This window comes from Mchenga conophoros, linkage group LG4 (genome assembly GCF_057382185.1).
Source record: "Mchenga conophoros isolate Kocher_MC1m ecotype Shallow Benthic linkage group LG4, M_conophoros_male_GT1.1, whole genome shotgun sequence".
Taxonomy (NCBI): Eukaryota; Metazoa; Chordata; class Actinopteri; order Cichliformes; family Cichlidae; genus Mchenga; species Mchenga conophoros.
Genome location: NC_140529.1, coordinates 35,275,113 through 35,298,610, shown reverse-complemented (window position 1 = coordinate 35,298,610; position 23,498 = coordinate 35,275,113). Strand labels below are relative to the sequence as shown.

The 23,498-nt window shown below is 37.9% G+C and overlaps 2 protein-coding genes across 7 annotated transcripts in view; both read right to left on the bottom strand.

The window, feature by feature from the left end:
- Positions 1-1,859: 1,859 nt before the first annotated feature.
- LOC146576660 (uncharacterized) overlaps positions 1,860-23,498 on the bottom strand; it is a 25,377-nt gene continuing 3,738 nt past the window's right edge. The window contains exons 1-6 of one of the 4 annotated variants that reach the window (XM_085272088.1): positions 16,246-16,728; positions 11,905-11,941; positions 11,319-11,362; positions 6,535-7,020; positions 6,316-6,429; positions 1,860-4,695 (exon numbers count right to left, since the gene is read on the bottom strand). In XM_085272088.1, the coding sequence (XP_085128214.1) occupies positions 3,603-4,695; positions 6,316-6,429; positions 6,535-7,020; positions 11,319-11,332 (1,707 nt within the window). In that variant the 5' untranslated portion in view covers positions 11,333-11,362; positions 11,905-11,941; positions 16,246-16,728 and the 3' untranslated portion in view covers positions 1,860-3,602. Of the gene's footprint in view, positions 4,696-6,315; positions 6,430-6,534; positions 8,462-11,318; positions 11,363-11,904; positions 11,942-16,245; positions 16,729-23,498 lie in introns of those variants that run through there. The other 3 variants (XM_085272087.1, XM_085272089.1, XM_085272086.1) reach the window with 3 other exon arrangements.
- The window catches only part of apol (apolipoprotein L), a 24,748-nt gene continuing 21,647 nt past the window's right edge, over positions 20,398-23,498 (bottom strand). For 2 of the 3 annotated variants that reach the window (XM_085272083.1, XM_085272085.1), the window contains one exon: positions 20,398-22,957. In XM_085272083.1, the coding sequence (XP_085128209.1) occupies positions 21,961-22,957 (997 nt within the window). In that variant the 3' untranslated portion in view covers positions 20,398-21,960. The remainder of the gene's footprint in view (positions 22,958-23,498) is intronic. The other variant, XM_085272082.1, reaches the window with a different exon arrangement.

Sequence of the window (23,498 nt, the reverse complement as noted above, 5' to 3'; positions counted from 1 at the left end):
TATGCACTTAAATGTTAAGTCATTTGCTGTTGCACGAAATTAGTAATCTTCACCCATAGAACTGCTAAAAGCAACCTTGTGAGCTCACTCTTTCTGTAGTTTTTGTTTTAAATTACAAAAATAAAAGAAAAAAATCTACAGATTCACATTCTTAGTTACCTGTGATATGATCGAGTATGATGACGTCACTGCCGCTGATCTAATATGAAAAAACACTTTATCAAAAAAAAAGGGAGTCGCTGTGTATTCTTTAAAAGCACCGAAAATGTTTTGCCTAATATTACAGTTGTTCTGTTTTATTGATTTTTTTATTTTTATTTTTTTAATACGTAAGAGCGTGATTATCCAAAGCAGACAGTAAAATGACTGCATGTATTGAGAGAAGTTGGAGAAGATATGTTAAAGCTGTAACAGAAAGAACCACAGGTTAAAAATGTACAAGGATTTCCAACTATGAAAAGGAACAGTTTATAAAACTGGTCCAATAAAGTCACCTAAGTGCTAGCAGTAACATTACCCAGCATACATCACTCACAACATCAATGCAATATACAAAAGTAATAATCTGTAATTCATTTTATCTGCTATAATTTTCTCTCAGGTAGTTGTTTACATTATATAATTTAATCTGTGATTTTGAAAATAGCCTATATAAATATAACGACAACAGGCTCTTCCGTGGCAATCTGTTGTCGTCAATAAACAACGTTTAGGTGAGCAAAACAGTATTCAATAGGAGTGCCCTGCACGTTAATTCTTGACACGAGGGGAGTAGTGAAGTGAAGTGAAGCAGAGGGACCCTGACCATGCGTCGCACATTTGACGAGTTGGGAGTGAGAACGTGTTGGAGTACCATAGATAACTCCCATGTGAGCTGTGTCCTCGGAAATCTGGACTCGTGTGGAGTTTCCATGGAAAAAGCGGTAAGAACTTTACACCACTATATTCAAATAAATAGACTATTACTGAAATACAAGTGTTGTATTATAAACTATGACATAAATCTAGAGGTGCTATTAACAGGTTTTATAAAGGACACCTTGCCTTTATAGTCTTATTCTTGAGCATTTTTAGTTCTCTAACATCAAGAAGTTGGTATGTGTTTCATGGTTTCTAACAAGCCTTTTACAGTTACATTAGTTAATTACACCCAGGGTTTAACCATCCACTGAGAACTAAAACTCAGCAGAGGCTTTGAAAGCTGTTTGTCGGTGACCAGATATCACCTGCTGATAAAGTGGGTTCGTTTATAAAGTGCTTTTTTAGTTTTCTCAGTGTCCATCGCTCCTTTGTACAACGCATCCACTTAACACACTGTTTGCTGCTACAACTACACATATTTCTTTTCCAAATATTTATTTATAAGTGACTTATGTATGTATGTATGTATGTATATATATGTATATATTGTACTATTCTTAGTTAGCGTATTGTCTGTCTTGTCTTAATGTTGGTTTAAAATGGAGCACTGTAACAAAAAATAATTTCCCCCAGGGATCAATAAAGTATTCTGATTCTGATTCTGATTCTTTTAATGCCTGTTTATCCTTTTTAACCCAGATTGGTCTCTCTGAAGGGAAACACAAGCTCCAACAGCTCTGTGCTCAGGAAACAAACTACATTTGCATATTTTGTGCACAATATTGCAATGGCGTAACATTATATTGAGCAGCAGTAGCCCACATTAATATCACCAGGTAACGTGGGCATGTTTCCTGAATCAGCAGCAGGGGTTAAACAGGTGAGCAAGATGAATGCAGGTACACCGAGGTTCCGTCGACCTGTTTGCTGGTGTCGTGAGGAAAATGTAGGCTCGTTATTTATGTTACAGAAACACAGAGATGATACCAGGTGGAATTTTAATTTAATTTAATTTTCACCAGCCCTCCAAACAGTACTGAAGACCGAAGTCCAGTCTTAATTCCGTTAATCTAATGAAAAAAACAATTTTCCAAAATGTATAAGATTTATCTTTATTAAATTTAGAATCAGCGTACAAATAATTTGAATTTTACTTAATGTTACTTGCTATAATGAAAATAGTAAAGCATAAAACACATTGCGAATACAATTTCAAAAAAAGAAACAAACTAATGACCAAAAATCACAGCTAGTAAACAGCCTGTAATCAGTTAAGACCAAAGCTTTGAAAAGCAGATTCCAGTTTTTAAACTTAATCACAGAATTCACAAAAGAAAAAGGGAAAAAATTCTGATATGATTCATCTTCTCATTGTCACATTTATATCATTTATATCTCCGTAATATTATTAATAAAATGTATTGCTGCATGACGTTTGCACTATAGCATACATTTAGAAAACAGTGGAGCACACTGTGGTTCAGTTTTCCCATCAGTCCTGTCTGTTTACTGATCGATTACCCTATAACTCAAATTTATGTTTCACTTTGATCAGATGAAAATTTAATTTGTTTTTCTCTAAAAATCTAACTCTTTATAAAAGGATAAAATGGCAAGTGTAGAATCCCTAGTTTTTCATCATTAGGCATCATTAATGAGGAAAAGAGTGTATATTCTGATGTTTTTGCTGATCTAGTGTTTTGGACACTAGTCCAAGTCTAAAGACACGCAAAGGATACTGCCAAACTGTCCCAGTGGCCTTCTCTGTTCTTTCAACTTAAGTTCTCTAACGGTGAATGTACCACACAGCCATATAACAAACCCCAGTAACCCTCCTAGAACTGCAATAAATAAATAAAGTCCTCTTTTGTGACTCATTTTCTTACACATAGACAGTCTGGTTTTTATTTCTTCATCTCTGGAAAAAATGGTGCTTCTAGGACAGATTTCTTTTTCTCTGATGTCTCCAGACCTTAATGCAGAGAGTCACAGATCTTCTGCCATGATCCCATTTCTGAGCTCCAAAGTGCAGCTCTCGCTCTGATAAAACTTTTGTTGCCTTTAGCTAGACTGATGCTGTCTTTACAGATGAAGACATCATGCCAGTGAAAAGAAAAAAAAAAATCACTGAATGCAATGGCACCAGCTCTAGCTCTAGATAGAGAGAGCAAGTGAATGCTCCCTCTGAATGCTGCCTGACACACTGGGATTTCTGAAGCCATCTTAAATGCATTACTTATTACTTTACTTTCGTGCAGCACCATCTTTGTGGAACAAGCAGGGTTTTGAACAGCACACTGCTCTAAGAAACTGCATCATGTTGTCCTGTCGTTTGTTCAGTTCACTAATGAAGTGAGAACATGGCATTTCCTGGAACAAAAGCAGCATCCAAGTTTGGGTCCATCCTTGGTGGAAAAGCGATTTATATATTTGTTGAAGTAAAATATTTGTTATTTGTTTTTGCTTTTATTGGTGGGTAAATATTTAAGAGAAAGACAAGTTATAAGTGAACTTGTCTGTCTTAATCAGAAACAAAACAAATTATTACAAAGTCTAAATTAATATTGCTACGCTGCTATTTCAAGAAAGATGTTAGCAAAACTTTGGTCCTGACCAAGAAAGAGAGTATAGCTCAAGAAATCAGTCAGAATTTCCACATAGGTCCACACACTAGCCACTAAGACCAAAGACAAAGTGGCACACTTTTATACTCTTTGGCCTCACCTTAAGTACTCTCATGTCTAATTGCTAAATGCGCCACAGACCCATGCAGCAAACCCTAATAAGCCTCCTAGAACCACCATAATTAAATAAAATTCTTTTTGGAATTTCAGTTCTCTGTCCCTTTGTTTGTTCTCAAAAGACACAGACTGTTTTTTTTTCTGTACTTGTCTCTTCATTGCTGTATAAAATGGAATCTCTAGGAAAGCTTTCTTTTTGTCTTCTGTCTTCAGACCTTCATTCAGAGAGTTACAGATCTTTTGCCATGAGTCTATTTCTGAGCTCCAAAGTGCAGCTCTTGCTCTGATGAATTGTGAGATTTCAGTTTTGTTGTCTTTAGCCAGACTGATGCTGTCTTGACAAATGGAGTAGATGTCCATGCCAAGAAATAAACCATTTAGTGCAATTGCACCAGCTCTGGCTGTCTTAGAGAGAGCAAGGGAACCTTTGAATGCTGCCTGACCCACTTCTGGGATTTCCGAAGCCATCTTGGGTGCATTACTTAATGCTTTACTTTCCTGAGCCACCATCTTGCCAGAACCTGCAATCAGGTTTTTAGATTTTATCAATTTAACATCTGAAGCATCTTTAACCAGTGATCGAATCCTCTGTCCAACTGACCAAACTTGTTTAAAGCCACTGAACATATCTTTATAAAAACCCATTTCTATGTCAGCAGTTGGTTGATTGATTACCTCTCCCAGACAATCCTGAATACTTTGCACATCTTTCCTGAACTTTTGGAGTACATCATTGGCTTTGTTTCTCTGCTGGTGATTAACTCCAATCTCTGTGAATGTGGTCACAGCACTGTTGGTTCCACTCAAGATTCCCATTGCTGCCCCACCTATTAACAGACCCAGAGATGCGCCTGCTGTTACAGGACTTAACGCCAAACCAACAATGGACAGCACACCTCCAACTGCTCCCACTGAGCTGCCTGTTATGCTAGAGATTTTTGCTCCCTTATTCATTCTATCTAACTGAACAGCACACTGCTCCAGGTCTTCTAGAAACTTCAGCATCCTCGGCTGTCGGTTTTGGACCTCTTTGATGAAGCCAGAACAGGACTTTTCCTGGAATAAAAACACCATCCGGAAGTTTGTGTCCATCCTTAGTAAAGAAGAGGAAAGTTTTAAACTTTATTTTATTCTGTTAATTGAGAGTGATTAGTTAAAAAGTAGACAAGAACAATGTAAAATAAAATAAAAACAAAATATTTACATTTAAAATAAAAATAAAATATTCTCATAAAATTAAAATATTTATTTTTTAAATTTGAAAACAATGTGACAGACTGGCGATTTGTCGAGGGTGTACCCTGCAATTGCCCTATGGTAGCTGGGATAGGCTCCAATCCCCCTGCTAAACTGAATTAGATAAGTGGAGGAAAATGGATGGATAGATTTGCATGTGGTTCAAATATGTCCTTTTGTCTATAAAGATGATTGAGATATATCAAGAACATGAGTCCAGCTCAGAAAATCAACAGTAGCAAAATCTCTGTAGATATCCATGATAAATTTAAAGTGAAATACAGATCAAGCTTCAAATAAATTTCAAAAGCTTCAAACATTCCCTAGAACAGTGGAAAGACTTCCTGGCTCAATAAAACAAAAAACAACGATAGCTTCTCAGTGGCAGACACAAGTAGACTGTTGAAACCTGAGGTTATAGGTAAATAGAAAAATATATCTAAAAGCAGCATTGGGGAGTAACAGAATACATGTACTGGTGTTAGGTATTTAAAATACAAAATATGAGTAACTGTATTCCGTTACAGTTACCGTTTAAAAAGGTGATAATTAGTATACAGTTACTTTGTTGAAATAAATGGATTATACAGAGGTCTTTTCCTGTTTCATATGTTCAGCTATCCCCTCTCTAATTTTGGTAATTCCACACATTGGCAAAACCCTAACTAGCACAAAGGAGCCAGCAGTGCATGAACAGGAATGCATTTCTTACACGGAAATTCCGACACCATTTCATATTTAAACAAAAAAGCGGTGGGCAAAATCTGACCGTTCAAAGCAAACTCTGTTTGCCAGAAACCAAGCTGCTCTCAGCGTCAAAAGACTCCAACCTAAAGAAACATCTAAGTAAGTTGTTTACTTACGTTAGCCTACTGCAGCTACCTTGTTTTAGTTGTGGTAGCTACCTGGGTTATGTGCCACTTCAGGGTTTTCGATGTGCTATTGCTGTGTGAGTTATTACTATTACTGAAGGCTACTCGCCACCAAGCTAAAATTGATAGCTGGCGTTAGCTGAGGTTAGTTCATAGACTTGATGGACAGCATTAACAACCTGCTAGCTGCAAATAATCATGTGCAGTTCTGAAAGTCTATGAACTAACGCCAGTTAACAATGTTAGCTCAGTGGCAAGTAGCCTTCAGTAATAGTAATAAAATCACACAGCAATAATACACTCATGTAGTTGTAAAAAGCATGACAATATATTAAGTAATCCAAAGTATTCAGAATATGTTACTCACATTGAATAACTTACCGGAATAGGTTACAATATACATTTTGGGGCATGTATTCTATAATCTGTAGTGGAATATATTTTAAAAGTAACCTTCACAACACTGTCTAAAAGCATCTTTTCACTTTGTTATTATGGCCTACAAAATCAAGGCTGTTGAAAAGAAGAAAATGACATATTTCTTATAAAATGTACTTTCTAGCAAACATGAGGGAGGTCTAACAACGTAATTAAGACATTCCTACCGGATTTCATTGAGCTGGTTAATACGACAAAGCATGTCTTGTATGTCACTTTCAGGCAAATCAGTGTTGATGTCTACTTGAACTTCATTCATCATCAAGGGAAAGGCACTGATGCTGATTTTAGAGACACAATATGAAATATGTTAATGTTTTATATAAAGTGCATAGTTTCTTTTTTATTTGAATCAGAGGAATTCTGTTGTTCATGATGTCGTTTACCTTTTTTCAAATCTGTCACAGATTATCTTGGAGACTTGTACGTATCTGTCAAACTGATATTTCAGCACCTCCAAATTCTGAAGTTTGGGAAGGAAGAAGACTTTTGCATCTCTTTTAAACTCCAGTAGCAGAGGGCAGATCAGTTTTGCATGTATGATGACAATTTGAACATGTTCACTGTCTTTGGGCAGCTGTACCACCTGGTTTTGAGTGAACACATTCAGTGAGGTCACTGCAAGCTTCTCCACTGCATCCAAGAAGAGGTCAAGCTTCTCCAGACCATCCAAAGTGTTTTTTAACACTTCGTCCAGCTCCTTCTCCAACTCTGCATGTTTGCTCTCTGGACTCAACATCTTGTTGAGCTTTTCCAACTCAGTCTTCCTTGCTTCCATCCATTTAGGGAATGTCTTGCAGAAAGTTCCTACTGTCTCAATGTGGCCTAATGTTTCTGTGATGTATGTGCACAAGGCCTCGTTGAACCTTTTGCTATAACACAAAACAACAATTTGCCTCATTTACTGAAACATGCACAGTAAATTGTTTACTGCTATGTATTTCAGTGAATCAGAATTTTTAACATTTACCATCAGAATAATTTGAATTTCTTTTTTCTTTCGTTTTTTTCAAGCAGGACAATTGGACAAATAAATAACTGTAAATAAAATGGTTATTTCTAATACATGGTTGAAAACCCTATACTGACAGTGACAGCCGGAAGTATTGAACTCCTGTACTCCTGGGTTTTCCTCTACTCTTTATTTAATGACACAAAACACCTCAGTGTTCAGTAAAATGAAGCGTAAAAGACGGTTTACCCTTAGACCTTAGGGCTAGTTAACAAATTCCTCTATTAACTAAATCTGAATGGGACACAGGGCAATGGAAGAATAATGCTACTTTTATACATGTTTGAATTGCAATAAGTATGTTTTAAAACATCATCTGCATGTACATGAATATCTGAAGAAGAATTTTTGTTGTTGTTTAAAGACAGATTTCAGTTTCCTTTTTTCACTAAATCTTGACCTTGATCCCACTGTATTAAAAAAAAGTTTTAGTATAGCTCTTGCCCATCGGGAGGAGTTGCGCTTTCTGAATACTCTTATTTATTGACTGATATATCAACAGGCACCCCCAAGGTCCCAAAGAGCAGTAATAACCAAATTTAAATTACTAATAGAACTCAGGGTGCTAAAAGGGTTCTCTTACCCCAACCGGTCGCAGCAGATGGCCCCGCCCCTCCCTGAGCCTGGTTCTGCCGGAGGTTTTTTCCTGTTAAAAGGGAGTTTTTCCTTCCCACTGCCACCAAATTGCTTGCTCATAGGGGGTCATATGATTGTTGGGTTTTTCTCTGTATCTATTTTTGTACAATCTACTGTGCAATATAAAGCGCCTTGAGGCGACCGTTGTTGTGATTTGGCGCTATATAAATAAAATTGAATTGAATTGAATTCAAAGTATTCTATGATATGATTCAGCCACTGCCAGTAATATGACTTTATAATTGCTAATGCAAATTCAGCAATGAAATTGAAATGCTCTTCCTTGATTCATGATAATAAGACGGATGTCTGCATATTTAAAACACAGATTTATCTAAAAGTGATAGTAGTGAAAGTGTAAATTGTAACTTGTATCCCTTACAGACCGTCCTTTCTCCTTCTCTGGTGTGTAAAAATGCTGACAGTCACACCTCTGTTTTTAACGCTGTCCCTGTGTTGTCCAAGGTGAGATATGTATTTGATTTCTTATATAGGTTTCCTTTGACAGCATTAGGTAAAAGCTGCTGGGGTGTAAGATAAAGGATCTGGAAGTCTTTCAAATACTGTCCTCTTGTGGTATAGTGTTGTGATTACAGTGTATGAAGCTACAATAAATACATACTAGAAAGCGAAAATTTCTGAAGAAATTTTAAGTGTGCCTATGCCGCCGCTAATCAGTATAGTTTGCCATTCAAACGGCTACAGAGAGAAAAACTCAGCAGAGCAGCCATTCTCCACCATGAACTATGGTAAAACCAAACACCGCTCGCGCCTCACAGATGACAGCTTACGGTTTTGTGTAAAGATGAGGTGACTTCGTACAGCCCCAATTTGTAGACGCTGTGCGCAGAGGTTCATAAGCAGACCCGACAATGTTTGCATGAACACACTTTGAAGCATTACGTTATGGACCACTTTTCACACATAGTTGCTGTACCCACACAGCCGGCTGTAGCTTTTCATCTCACAGCCCGACACATACACAAAAAAAAAAAAAAAAAAAAAAAGCAGAGAGAGCACAGACTTTACACCTGAGAGGCGTGATTGCAGATGCCGCTGAGGTGGGTCCACCTCCCCTGCAGCGGCACTGCAGACCACGCCCTGCCACACACATCAAACACGTAAAATAAATATTTATGCACTTTTCATTCACTTTTTGTTTTTTGTTATTTTTACACAGTGTTCTGAATGATTAACAATGGTCTACAGCCAATCTTGTGTATTATTATACAAACTTTGGTTGTAAGATTCAGATAACTATTTAATAAAAGCTAAATATTTTATATGAGAGTAAGAAAGAAAAGTATATCTTTGTCTCATACTCTCATCAGACAATACATGAACCTCTCAATAAACAAAATATATGCTCGGCTTAAATGACAAACCGCTATTTTACACAGTGGAACACTTATTTTTAAACAAAACCAATGCAGTTCGCCACTGACAGTGCTTACCTTTGCACATCACAGTAAACACTGAACCAAGATGGCGCCCACGCGAACGAGAAATCTGAACTACGGTGTCCTGCAGAGGACAAATGGTCAAAATTGCTAAAATTTACAACATATATGCAGCTCAACAGCGACACCTTGTGACTTATTCCAGTCACTACCTTACATATACATAACGTCTTACCTGACATTCAGTTCACCGGACACTCATACTGAATCACCAGCCCATATAAATGAAAAATAAGTCCAGCAGCCAACCAAGAGTCATCACGAAAGACTAGGGGTGACACGACAGCGTGAGCGGGCCTGGGTGTCAGCCAGCCCAGCCTGGGTGTCAGCCAGCCCGACCTGGGTGTCAGCCAAGCCGCGCTAGCCAGCTAGCCGCCATGCGGCGGTGAAACGAGAGCGTGAGCCGGCCTGGGTATCAGTCAGCCCGGCCTAGGTGTCAGCCAAGCCGCCCTAGCCAGCTAGCTGCCATGCGGCGCTAGCAGTAACATCGTGAGAGATATGGGACTTCTTGATAAAATATGGGACTTCTTGATAAAACGAGCAGATATTTGAAGTTTACACCCCTACATTCTCGCCTGAAAATAGGGGAGGCTGTCATAAAGTTCAAAATCAGTAACTTAGCGCGCACAGCTGTATAGAAACTCCGTCGTGCTAGCTAGCACGCAGTACAGTTATTGTAACTGTCAGCACAACGAAAATAAACTACACCTAAACTCGGTTTATATCTGACCCAAATAGAGTGCAGTTAATAACGTCTTACCTGAAATTCAGTTCACCAGCCGCCTGCTTCTCCTGCATTGGGTTTCCCTTATCCACGATTGAGCTCCGCGTTAGCCACCACCGGTCGATCGGTGTTTCTTTCCCCGCATACGAGGGGAAGAGACATATACCGGTGGCTAACGCGGAGCTAGCTAGCCACCGGTATATGAACAACTCAGTTATTTTTTCCACATCGACCAGCATCATCGGCCCATATAAACGAAAAATAAGTCCAGCTAAGACAAAGACTGTTTGCGGAGCGATCGGGGGTGAAAGGAGTTAGAGACGCCTCACTGAAAGCCAAGCCTGGGTGCTTTTGAGCAAAGCGGCGCTAGCTAGCCGAGCTAGCTAGCCGGCTAGCAGCAACATCGTGAGAAATCTGTTGCTAATATGGGATGTTTTGACAAAACGAGCAGATATTTGACGTTTACACACCTACATTCTCACCTGAAAACCGGTCGATCGGCGGCCGCCTCACATGTTTCTTTCCCCACATATGAGGGGAAAGAGACACATACCGGTGGCTAGCTAGCTCCGCGTTAGCCACCACCAAACAACTCAGTTTTTCCTCATCGACCAGCATCATCGGCCCATATAAACGAAAAATAAGTCCAGTGTGAAACAGTCGCTTGGCGAGCGATCGGGTGGTTTAGCGAGTGTCAGCCTCTTAAGTTTAAGACAAGCCCGGCTGCTTTTTAAGCGACGGGGCGCTAGCTACCCAGCTAGCGTCAGTACACAGGAACTACTTCCGGTAGTTATACAAAATAAAAGCGTCCACAGGGACACAGCGGCCGCCTCGCATTACTCCCGACATACCACTAGAGTGAGCCAGCACACCACAAATGAAGTTTTCTTGTTCTCCATTCATTTCAATGGGAAAAAACTTGCATTAAAATATTCATATTTAAAAAACTATAGAAGTAATAAACACCAAAAGTCATAGCAACTCATTCCAGCTCCAGCCGCACACAATGATATATCATATGTGAACCTTGTCTCAAAACTGTGGGGCGAGTTAAGGTCCAAAATTTCAGGCGGAAAAAGAATAATAATAATAATAATAATAATAAATCCGAGCAATAGTAATAAGTGTGCCTTCGCATAGGCACACTTAATAATTCATTGCAGTCTTTGATTTCCCTATGTATATGTGTTATGTGTTGACAGTAGAAAAAACATCTGGACTTGTTCCATATTTGAATATCCTTAGAATATGACTGTGATTATTTTTGTTAATATAGTAGATTTAAGTATTACCATTTTTGCTAATACTTCAGCATAACTGTTTTGTTTTTTACTTTACCTTGTTTCTGACATCCTGAGGTTTTTGTTGACTTCAATTATCAGCTGGAAAAAGAAAAAAATCCAGAGTTTTTTTATGGTTTCTTTTTTAAAAATCACATTTTAAAGGAATGGCTAAGAAAAACTTATCATATCACATACCAGAACATACCCTTTGCTGCTTTCTTTTAACTTTGTTTTTATCATGTTATAACTCTCCGTACTTGGTAGTACATAATAAATCTATCTCTTCCACTTATCCTTTATCGGGGGGCTGGAGCCTACCGCAGCATAATACACACTAGACAGTTCACCAGCCTGTTGCAGGGCTAACACATAGGAACAGGCAGCCATTCACACTTATGAACAATTTAGAGTTACCAATTAACCTAACCCCACTGACTGCATGTCTTTGGACTCTGGGAGGAAGCCAGAGTATCTGAAGAAAGCGCATGCAAACACAGGGAGAACATGCTAACTCCACACAGTGTTTCCAAGACCATGTCCTCATGTAAATGGATTTATGATGACCAACAAACACAGAATTTACATAATTGACAATGAAAAAATTCAAAAAAAGAAATGGTATGGTTAGAGTTCCTACCCACCTAAATATGGTTTTATTTCCTGCTTGTTATATATAATCTGCAAAGATAAAAGTTTTTTTAAAACTTAAAAAAAAATTTAAACCCTCAATGAAAAGCATTTTACTCAATTTCATGAAGTTTTACGTTAATACAGTTGGGTTAAGGTCACATAACCATTAACAGTGTCTCCAAAGGTAATAGTAAGTACTGTTCAGATATTTTTCTCATTAGATATGTGTTGCATAATTTTTTTGCTCTGGCTACATCCACTTATCTGAACAAACACCTAACGCTCTGATAGGGTCATCCCACATACACGTGATAACTTCAACAGGTATGCAGGAAGAGCATGGGGTTGAGCAGAGCAGAGAGCAGATAAGATAAGCATACTAGCAGAATTTATGATGAGGCTCTGAACTAAAATTCCACAATAAAACATGGTTGTAAAGATGACATTTCAACATATTTAATAAATGTCAAATTTTGAGTGTTGATATATGTAATACTGGGTTTTGTGTGAATAATTAATGAATTTTAAATCCTTACCTAGACAAGTGATTAAGAAAATAAACATATGAATTACAGATTTTATGGGAGTAGAGACTCTACTAAGATTTAAAGTACTTCACAGGCATTGATCTGTTGATCTATTGCTCTCCAGTTGCCAAAAAGTACTAAAATGGTTTTGTTTTTCTTTTGGTTTTTTTGCATTGGTGTGATAAATGACCATCTAGACTAGAGGTGTCGAACTCCAGTCCTTGACGGCTGCTGTCCTGAAACTTTTAAATGTGACCCCACTGCAACACACCTGGTCATTAGCAAGACTCTATAGGACTCGACTGCATGCAGAAGTGGCAAATCTTACCCTACTCAAGTAATGTTAAATAAATTTAAGTAAATGTAAGTGTTTGGAAAATTGTACTTCTAAAAGTACTGTTATTGCACCATGTTCATTCACTCATGAGCTGCTGTAACATGAATCAAATGGCTGAACTGCCACCTTAGCATGCAGTCAAGTTCTATCGAGTCTTGTTAATGACCTACTAATTTTATTAAGGTGTGTTGCAGCAGGGACACACAGAAAAGTTTCAGGACACTATCCCTCGAGGAGTGGAGTTTAACACCTATGATCTAGACAATGTAATAGTAGTTTAGTTAGGGGAATATATCCATTTATCTAAAGTTATCACTAGAAGCATATTTTAGGCATCACAATGTTGCTACAAGATTTTAGTTAATATTAATAACATCTTAACTGAATTTGCCATTTGTATTTTAAATTTAACCCTAACCCAATGAAAACATTAGATCCAGTTAAGATTTACCGTAATAAAAACCAACTGCAGAGTATTTACAAAATGAATGAATGAAAAAAACAAGTAAATAAATAATCAATGTAGATTTCATAATTTCTTTTCTGATAAAGATAAAATCTTTACCCTCCTCATCTTTTCTAACTGCCCTCAACCCATCAGCAGGACTGGTATATGTTCCTTTTTGCAAGTAGGAATCGGACAAGCCCAGTTAGATCCCCAATATGACCTTTAACAGGAGACAAGCGTGAATTTCTCTGATCAAACAATCAGAAACAGACCTCATGAGGGGGGCCTAAGAGCCTGAAGTTCTCTGGTGGGCCCTGTACTCATTGCCTGGTACCATGGAGCCTTACTGCCATTTGCCATTTAATACCAGAAATTGCAGGTCCACCATTGGTATCCTATGCTTTTCATAGATTAGAGCTCATGTGACAAACATGAAAGGGTCTGGAGAAGCCTTGGAGAGCATTGTTCAGCATGACCAGTTTGGTGGTGGGTCTGGGGAGGCATATCCATGGAGGGATACACAGACCTTTTGATGAAAAATGCTGGAAGAGTTATGCAATATTTGATTTTCAATCAGTTGTGCTATACAATACATGATGAACCAGCTAAACATAGCTAACACTCGTCGCAAACACATTTTCTCCCACTAGTTTCTCTTGTTTAAACATCTCCTCATATGGGGAAGGAATTCTTTATGTTGTGTCACTAGGGAGCGGGGCTAAGTGTATAAACAGTGTTGGGGAGTAATGGAATACATGTAGCAGCGTTACGTATTTAAAATACAAAATATGAGTAACTGTATTCTGTTACAGTTACCGTTTAAAAAGGTGGCATTCAGAATACAGTTACTTTGTTGAAATAAATGGATTACACAGCGGCCTTTTCCTGTTTCATATGTTAGGCTATGCCCTCTCTATTTTTGGTAAGTCCACGCCTGTGGAAACCCAAACAAAACACGCATTAAGAGGCTCTAATGCCTGTGTCTCAATCTCGCGGCCCATGTCAGCTCTATTTGTGGCCCGCATAATGACGTGAAAAATTGGTTTTAAATGATTATTCAAAAAATGATCTAATATGAAGATAATAGCCAGAGTGTTACAGGCATAGCCCTACAGAATGTAGCCTCATGGGCAGTGTAGTCAGTGCTGCAGGGAGAATGGACTGCCATACCCGTTATGTGTCTGTGAGCGTGAAGGAGGAAGAAAAAGGACAGTCGAAAAGTACGAGCTGTCACCGAGCAGAAACCTGAGGTGGAAGCATGCAAATATAATAATAACCACTGCAGCCAAAAAGAGAGCCTGATGAGCCCAGTTGTAAGTAAGCTATTAAGACTCGACTGTACGCTGTGTTCGTGTTTTCCTCCAAAGCCTTTCAACGTCTCTCTCTGTCTCTCACTAGCAAAGTCGACCCAGACAACAAAGTAAAGCTAGTTTTCGGCTACGAGCCCGATGTATTAGCCAGAGGTCGGTTTACTATGATTCGGAGCCGCGGACCTGTTTTATATACGTGCAGAATAATTGGTATGGCGAGTAACCTTAAGTAATAGTAATAAATCACACAGCAATAGTACATTCATGTAGTTATAAAAATCATGATAACATATTAAGTAATCCCAAGTATTCAGAATACGTTACTCTCATTAAGTAATGGAATGGAATATGTTACAAAATACATTTTCGGGCATGTATTCTGTAATCTGTAGTGGAATACATTTTAAAAGTAACCTTCCCAACACTGTATAAAGAGGGACGGACAGACTAATTTATGTTTCTGTATATACTGCATAGACTCTATATATGCTGTTACTCCTCTTGCAAGGTAAAGTAAAGCTTTACACCTCTGCTTGGTCTCCATTTGTCATTTGTCATTTTTCTAACACCTCCACAGGCTCAAAAATGACACCCTGGCAGCCACTATGTATCCATATGGATCCTAGGGTTCTCCTGCTGCACGACAATGACTGGCCTTATGGGGCGAGAGTATGGAGGCAGTTCCTGTAAGATGAAGGAACTGATACCACTGACAGGCTCCACATTCGCTTAACCTTAATCAAAAGAAGATCTCTGGGTCATTATGTTTATGAAGCAGGTCTCTCTTGTAGATTACACACTGAGTCCCAATGGAATTACCTACGGTTAAATAAAAAATAGTCATAAAATATGTTTCTGTCCATCCGACACCACCAGGTTGCACCTCAGACTGTCCTGTGATGCCCAAAATTGTTATGGACATTTTGACGCAAACAGTATTTTAAACTGTATACCACCTTGATCTAAATTGAGGCTAACTAACCATATTTTGAATGAAAACTTGTGATGTTCTTCCTAATGCTTCAAAAGCAACAGCACTGTATGATGTTTATTTACAAGACTCTACTGCAAAGATTAACCATATGTTCCCTTTGGTCTTAAATTTAAACAGTGCACTCAGTGTCAGGTCACGGGAAATGTGGTGGAATTGAACTCAGAAACGTCTTGCTGTGAGGCAACAGTGTTAACCACCGTGCAGTCCTTTGAACATACTTTACATAATTTATGAACACGTATTACATGCCAAAATTATTGTACAGGTTTTATTTTATTCATTCCTTGCTGTAAATAAACTTGCCAGTTTTAAATAGTGTAAAGAGTCTTTACCTTTTCGGGGGGGGGGGAAGTACAAATATTGCATATTTGTACTTTTTACTTTTTTTTCTTTTTTTTTTTAGGTTTAAAAGATTAAAATATGAAAAAAGACTAAAAGTCTAACCGCTAACAAAGAGACACGTTTTCGTGTAAAAACCAGCAGTCCCATCACAAGTTTTTAAAATTAAATCTAACATAAAAACTTGGATGTAACCGGAACTGCAGCTGATTAAAGTGAAAGAGTAGATACGTAGAAGTAAAGTGGTCCTGTTCCTCCAACGATTCTTTTAAAGTCGCTGGGTGTGTCTTTAAAATAGTTTCTTCCGTGTTTTGTTCTAGCTGTCACTTAATCAGTACATATAAGTATTTTACTACATGCACTCTAAAAGTTTTCCGTGCACCATGAGCCGCCTTACCTTGCCTCAGACATCTTCTTCTTCTCTGTGTGTTGTGTTCAGGTCCTCGCGGAGGTCTCACCTTTATCTGCGCAAAGGAAACAAGAACAGGATGGATCTGAAGCCCGCAGTCCAGCTGTTGTAGAAATTAACAAGCTCCCAATACCACGCCTCGAGTGGACCTGCTGAAATAACTGCGTACCCACTCAGTAATTAAACTGCCCGGTCACAAATGTTAAGTTTCGTTTTCATTTCTCCACATTATGAGCCACACCTGTGTTATCGGAAAATAAAAGTGGTGACTGAAAGGACTTTTCTTAATGAAAACACAACAAACATGTTCCCCCTTAAATCGTAAAGAATTTTATGATACAGTGTTTATTGTACACCGTGTTTTCCTGAAAATGTCCCAATTTTCAGCCAAGTATTTATCAGATTTTTTTTTCTTTTTCTTTTTTTTTATCCACGTTTCCCTTCCAAATGAACTCGAACACACCACCTCAAAGTACGGGGGAGATCTGATATTGACTCAACAGTGTTTCAATGTTTCCTTGCTATCTGGGGACGGATGTACATGCATAATCGAAACTAACCCATCCTGCCACATCCTGCGGGTTTTTTTTCCGGGGTGTGTGTGGGGGAGGGGGGGGGGGGGTGAAGAATAACACTATTTAACATCAAGAGAACGAAACCGGTATGTCAAACACTGGTCATGATTTCTGAGCTCATATGCGACCTTTTACACTCCCACAAATAGTGTTATACATGTGAACAACACTGTTTTGCAAAGTGGTGAAAGAAGCGGGTGAGTAAAAGCCATAATCCTCCTTAATATTGGATTCATTAATGTAAATACTACTTATATACATCATAATTAATTATTAGAGTTTTTTACTTTCAAATGTGCAAATAATAAATTACTAGCTCTAGCTTTAAATTAAATGGTGTATGGGGTATAAAGTATAACATTTGCATCCAAATTTTAGAGAAGTAGATGCAGAATACTGAAGTACGTTAAATCTGTAGTTCAGTAAAATAACCTAACTAAATGTTCTCATTAAATTTCAATATGATTCTATCTATGCTGTCATCTAGTGGGCACTGGATACTGCACATTTAGCAGTACTCCAGTCCAAAAGCATTCCTTGAGCAGGGCATAAGTAGGAACCAATCATATTTTACGCTCCCCTCTGGGCATGCCCCTGTCCATCTCCATGTCCAGTACTGGTTAGCATAATCATTATTATTTATAGATAACTGAAAAGGCGTACCAACCCAAGGCCTACCAAAATTTCCAAGAAAGAGATAAAGCATCCAAAATGTTAATGTGAAATGAGCACAAAGACATACAAAGCCCACAGATCACAGGGGGAGATACAAAACTCCTGAAAGGAGAAAGACACAAAAGCAGCTATAAGAACAGAAGGAACAAAGAGACAAAACAAAGAAAGAATAGATGTAGAAAGATGAGCTGATTGCTGGTGTCATGAGGAAAATGTAGGCTCGTTATTTATGTTACAGAAACACAGAGATGAGACCAGGTGGAATTTTAATTAAAATAATTTCTGAAGATGATATTGATGCATGTAAGCATTTGTAGCAACTGGAGAGGATGGAGACCTTATTGCTGATCTCTTTAATCTCGCTCACGATTACTACAAAAAACAAGCAATACCTGAAAAAGAAATGAAAAAAATATGGTAAACATGTGCATTAGTGTTTGTGTTTGTACTCAATAATGCTCCTCAGGTGCCAGAGGCAGACAGAGGACCCAGGAGTCTTGGGGCACACGCAGCCCTCCAAACAGTACTGAAGACCGAAGTCCAGTCTTAATTCCGTTAATCTAATGAAAAAACTAATTTTCCAAAATTTATAAGATTTATCTGTATTAAATTTAGAATCCGCGTACCGTACAGATAATTTGAATTTTACTTAATGTTACTTGCTATATAATGAAAATAGTAAAGCATAAAACACATTGCAAATACAATTTCAAAAAAAGAAACAAACTAATGACCAAAAATCACAGCTAGTAAACAGCCTGTAATCAGTTAAGACCAAAGCTTTGAAAAGCAGATTCCAGTTTTTAAACTTAATCACAGAATTCACAAAAGAAAAAGGGAAAAAATTCTGATATGATTCATCTTTTCATTGTCACATTTATATCATTTATATCTCCGTAATATTATTAATAAAATGTATTGCTGCATGACGTTTGCACTATAGCATACATTTAGAAAACAGTGGAGCACACTGTGGTTCAGTTTTCCCATCTAATGCAGTCCTGTCTGTTTACTGATCGATTACCCTATAACTCAAATTTATGCTTCACTTTGATCAGACGAAAGTTTAATTTGTTTTTCTCTAAAAATCTAACTCTTTATAAAAGGATAAAATGGCAAGTGTAGAATCCCTAGTTTTTCATCATTAGGCATCATTAATGAGGAAAAGAGTGTATATTCTGACATTTTTGCTGATCTAGTGTTTTGGACACTAGTCCAAGTCTAAAGACACGCAAAGGATACTGCCAAACTGTCCAAGTGGCCTACTTGTCTGGCTTAATCAGAATCAGAAACAAAACAAATTATTACAAAGTCTAAATTAATATTGCTACGCTGCTATTTCTGAGAGCAACAAGAAAGATGTTAGCAAAACTTTGGTCCTGACCAAGAAAGAGAGTATAGCTCAAGAAATCAGTCAGAATTTCCACATAGGTCCACACACTAGCCACTAAGACCAAAGACAAAGTGGCACACTTTTATACTCTTTGGCCTCACCTTAAGCACTCTCATGTCTAATTGCTAAATGCATCACAGACCCATGCAGCAAACCCTAATAAGCCTCCTAGAACCACCATAATTAAATAAAAAAAAATTTGGAATTTCAGTTCTCTGTCCCTTTGTTTGTTCTCAAAAGACACAGACTGTTTTTTTTCTGTACTTGTCTCTTCATCGCTGTATAAAATGGAATCTCTAGGAAAGCTTTCTTTTTGTCTTCTGTCTTCAGACCTTCATTCAGAGAGTTACAGATCTTTTGCCATGAGTCTATTTCTGAGCTCCAAAGTGCAGCTTTTGCTCTGATGAATTGTGAGATCTTAGTTTTGCTGCCTTTAGCCAGACTGATGCTGTCTTTACAGATGAAAAAGATATCTAATCCAAGAAAGAAAGCATTGAGTGCAATGAGAGCTGCTCTGGCTGTCTTTGAGAGAGCAAGTGACCCTTTGAATGCTGCCTGACCCACTTCTGGGATTTCTGAGGCCATCTTGGGGGCTTTACTTTCCTGGGCCACCATCGTACCACAACCTGTAATCAGGTTTTTAGATTTTATCAATTTAACATCTGAAGCATCTCTAACCAGTGATCGAATCCTCAGTCCAACTGACCCAACTTGTTTAAAGCCAATACACATATCTTTATAAAAACCCACTTCTTTGTCAGCAGTTGGTTGATTGATTACCTCTCCCAGACAATCCTGAATACTTTGCACATCTTCCATGAACTTCGGGAGGACATCATTGACTTTGCTTTTCTGTGTGCGTTTAACTCCAATCTCTGCTGCAGTGGTCACAGCACTGTTGATTCCACTGGTGAGATATAAATATATAACATAATAAAACAATGTTTTTTCATTTTTTCATATATATATTTTAAGTAATAAAATCTGTGAATTTTTATTGTTATTCAGTTCTTTGTTTTGCTCTTTGACAGCTAAAACCATGTTTAAATGTACATATACTTGATTAAAGCAATGTGTGGCTTACAAAACCTCTTTACTTTTTTACAAAAATTAAGGCAGTTTTGAAGGCAAGAGGGGTCCAACGTAGTAACAACAAGGTGTACCTGTGATGTTATATCAGTAATAGTCATGTTAAACACGATGTGATAAAAAAAATTACTTTCACCATTGTTTGAATTTACTTTATCTTCAGCAGGATGTGCCTATATCAGATCTCTGCCTCTCGGGCTGGAACCACAGCTGTGGGAAGATTTTAATCTGAAGCTTGCAAACCAAACAAAAGTGTAACAGGTTGCTTTAGGTGTGAGAACAGATTTAAAAAGGTGTCTACTTCTATGATGTCAGCCAACTGTAAACCATCTAATCCCTGTTTGCATTTTGCGCTCCTGTTCCTTTATCATATGACTGACTGAATTACGTGAAACATTGATTATCCTGTAAAACACCTAACATAAGAGGAGGAACAGTGCAACTTATTGCATTACTGATGATACAGCAGCTGGGATCCAACCAGAACTGTGCATACATGCAAATATATTAGTTTATGAATTTATTTCAAATCTTAAAAGAAATCTTTGCTTTCAACTGAGAAACATTTGTTGTTGTTACATATTGCAATACTTGCATTACTTGAAATTGTTGCTTCAGCATCTTGCAGCAGTTTCTTCACCCACCACAACCACATCTGCTTCTGATAACCTCCTCTGTCTTTGTATTTCTTTTTCTTTGACTCACTTTCTGTTCACTCTGTTTTTCCTTGTACTTTTATCTCAGCACCACGTTCAGCAAGAACAATGACTGCTGAGTTTTTGGTTGTTGGAATTTACATTTTCAACTGTCACATCAAATTACTGACTAAAAGTGGGTTTTACTTGTACGTTTATTTGTCTGTTTGTTTTACTTTAAGGACAATATGCACATATACCAACAATGACCTTGTTAAATACTGTAGCAATAAAATTAAGAGCATCACAGTTGTGGGAATTTTGTTTTGCTTCATCTGGAAGATTTCATCATCATCATCATATATTTGCTTTTGAAACTGTAATTACAACTGTGACATGTTTTATAAGTGAAGCTTGCAAATGTGTAAGAGGCCACTGGAAAAGGTATCCATGTTTATCACATTACCAGAGAGTCCAACTAAATGTTCTGACAACAATTTAAATTCTATTTTTATGTAAAATATTGATTCTTAAACAAGAAAAACTACAACATCTATTTTTTGTTTTGTTTTTTGTTTTAGAGTTTTCATCTAGTATCTGCTGCCTATCATCGACCACAGGCATAGCTTTTTAATTATATTCACTAAAACAATTCTGGATATTAACACATTTCATTGGATCAGTTAAAACTTTATATATCAACAGAGGGACAATTTAAGGATACAAGTATTTATACAAAAAGAAACAGATTACATTTACATTATGATCATTACATGTGATTAGTGCTGCTGTTAAATTACCAGTGCAGTACACACACAGCAGACTGGTCAGACTGGTACAAGAATATTTCATCTGTTCTAAAATCTATGCACCAGAACTTTGTGTAATTACTGTGTAATAACAGAACTATTACATTATTAAAAAGTCTATATCTGGAAGTAATTATTTTTTTTATTTTATTGCATACTTGAATAATGTTATTAATACTGTTTTATATTTGACTGTGCAAATAAAATGTTCAGCAGAATTATGTACAAATCACATATATTATTCAAATTTGGCATTGACAGATATTTTCTCTGATACTTGATATTGCAGTAATCACAACTCTAGAATATACATTTTTTTTCAGTTGGCTTATTGGCAATTAATGTAATTACAGCATGAGGATGCCTCGCTGCGTGCTGTTACTGAAAAGACCTACAGTCTGACGATTGCTTTCAAACATTTTCCACATTAAACGGCTCTATGATCTGATCATAGTTTCAGTTAGCATGAGTCGAGCACTTCAGTGATCAGTAATTTACAACTGTTTCATTGCAGTTTTTTTTTTTAATCATTCAGCAGATGGTTCTACCCTTTCTGCTTCACTCTGTTTCTTCACCTCCATCTCCAGATAAATTGGAGTCTCCAGAACAGCCTTCTTTTTTTCTGATGTTGGCAAACCTTCATTCAGAGAGTCATGCATCTTCTGCCATGAGTCGATCTCTGAACTCCAAAGTGCAGCTCTGGCTCTGATAAATTGTGAGACTTCAGTCTCGCTGCCTTTAGCCAGACTGATGCTGTCTTTACAGATGAAGAAAATATCCATGCCGAGGAAGAGAGCATTAACTGCAATGAGACCTGCTCTTGCTGACTTGGAGAGTGCAAGGGTCCCTTTGGCTGCTGCCTGACCAATATCTGGGATATCTGAAGCAACCCTGGGTGCATTACGTAAGGCTTGTGCTTCTTGAGCCACAACTTTCCCAGCACTCGTGAGCAGCTCTTCAGTTTGTAACATCTTAACAGCAGAAGCGCTATCAACAAGTGCATCAATACCCTTTCCAATAGCACCAGCGTTTTTGGCAATCTTGCCAACTCCCACAACTATATTTATGTCAAGTGCGTCCAGTTTGGCGATGGTTTGCCTGGTAACCTCCTCCAGACAACTCTGGAGACTCTGTACATCCTCCATAAAGTTCTTGAAGACTTCAGAGGCTTTCTTTCGTTGTGTAGCATTTACTCCAACCTCTGTTGCAGTGGTCACAACACTGTTGACTCCACTGGTGATTCCCAGCCCGACTCCAGTCATTGTCAAAGCTAGAGAAACTCCTGCTGTGAAAGGAATTAATGCCAAACCAACAATGGACAGCACACCTCCAACTGCCCCCACGGAGCTGCCTGCCACACTGGAAATCTTTGCCCCCTTATTCATTTTGTCTAACTGAACAGCTGTCTCCTCCAGCTCCTTTAGAAACTGCAGCATGGTGGGCTGTCGCTTGTCGAACTCACTAATGAACCCATGGCACGGTTCCTCCTGGAACAAGAACACCATTCGGAACTGCTCGTTCATCCTGAGAGAAGAAATTTAAAAAGAATTAGTGGGGTGACACATTTTAAAATGTCACCATGTTATTGCAATATTAACAATATTTAGGTTTAGTTTTTAACGTTACATGACCAACAAAAACATGTCATGTGTCCTGCAAAACATTTTTTTGGTTGCAGGGATATAAGTCCTCCCTGCAGCCCATGAACAAGACTAGAGGTTTAACCTCCCACGACCCAAACTCTTTCAAGTCATGCATTTTTAATTTCTCTTTGCTATTTGGGCTGATTGGGACCTGATGAATGTAAAAACAGAGAATTACTTGATTTTTTTTTTTTTTTTTACCTGATTTTTGTTTCTGAGAGAAATGAGATCCACATATGAGGACATTCGTTTTAAATTTTGATAGAGCAGTGGCAGTAGCAGTGGTCTAGACAACCCAAATTGTTATGTCCACATATGTGGACGCCAGGTCCTAGGAGGTTAAGAAACATCTACACTGGCTTCACTTTTCAGATCCAGAAGCTACATCGTTTTTTGTATAGTGTAGTGTCCAGGCAAGCATG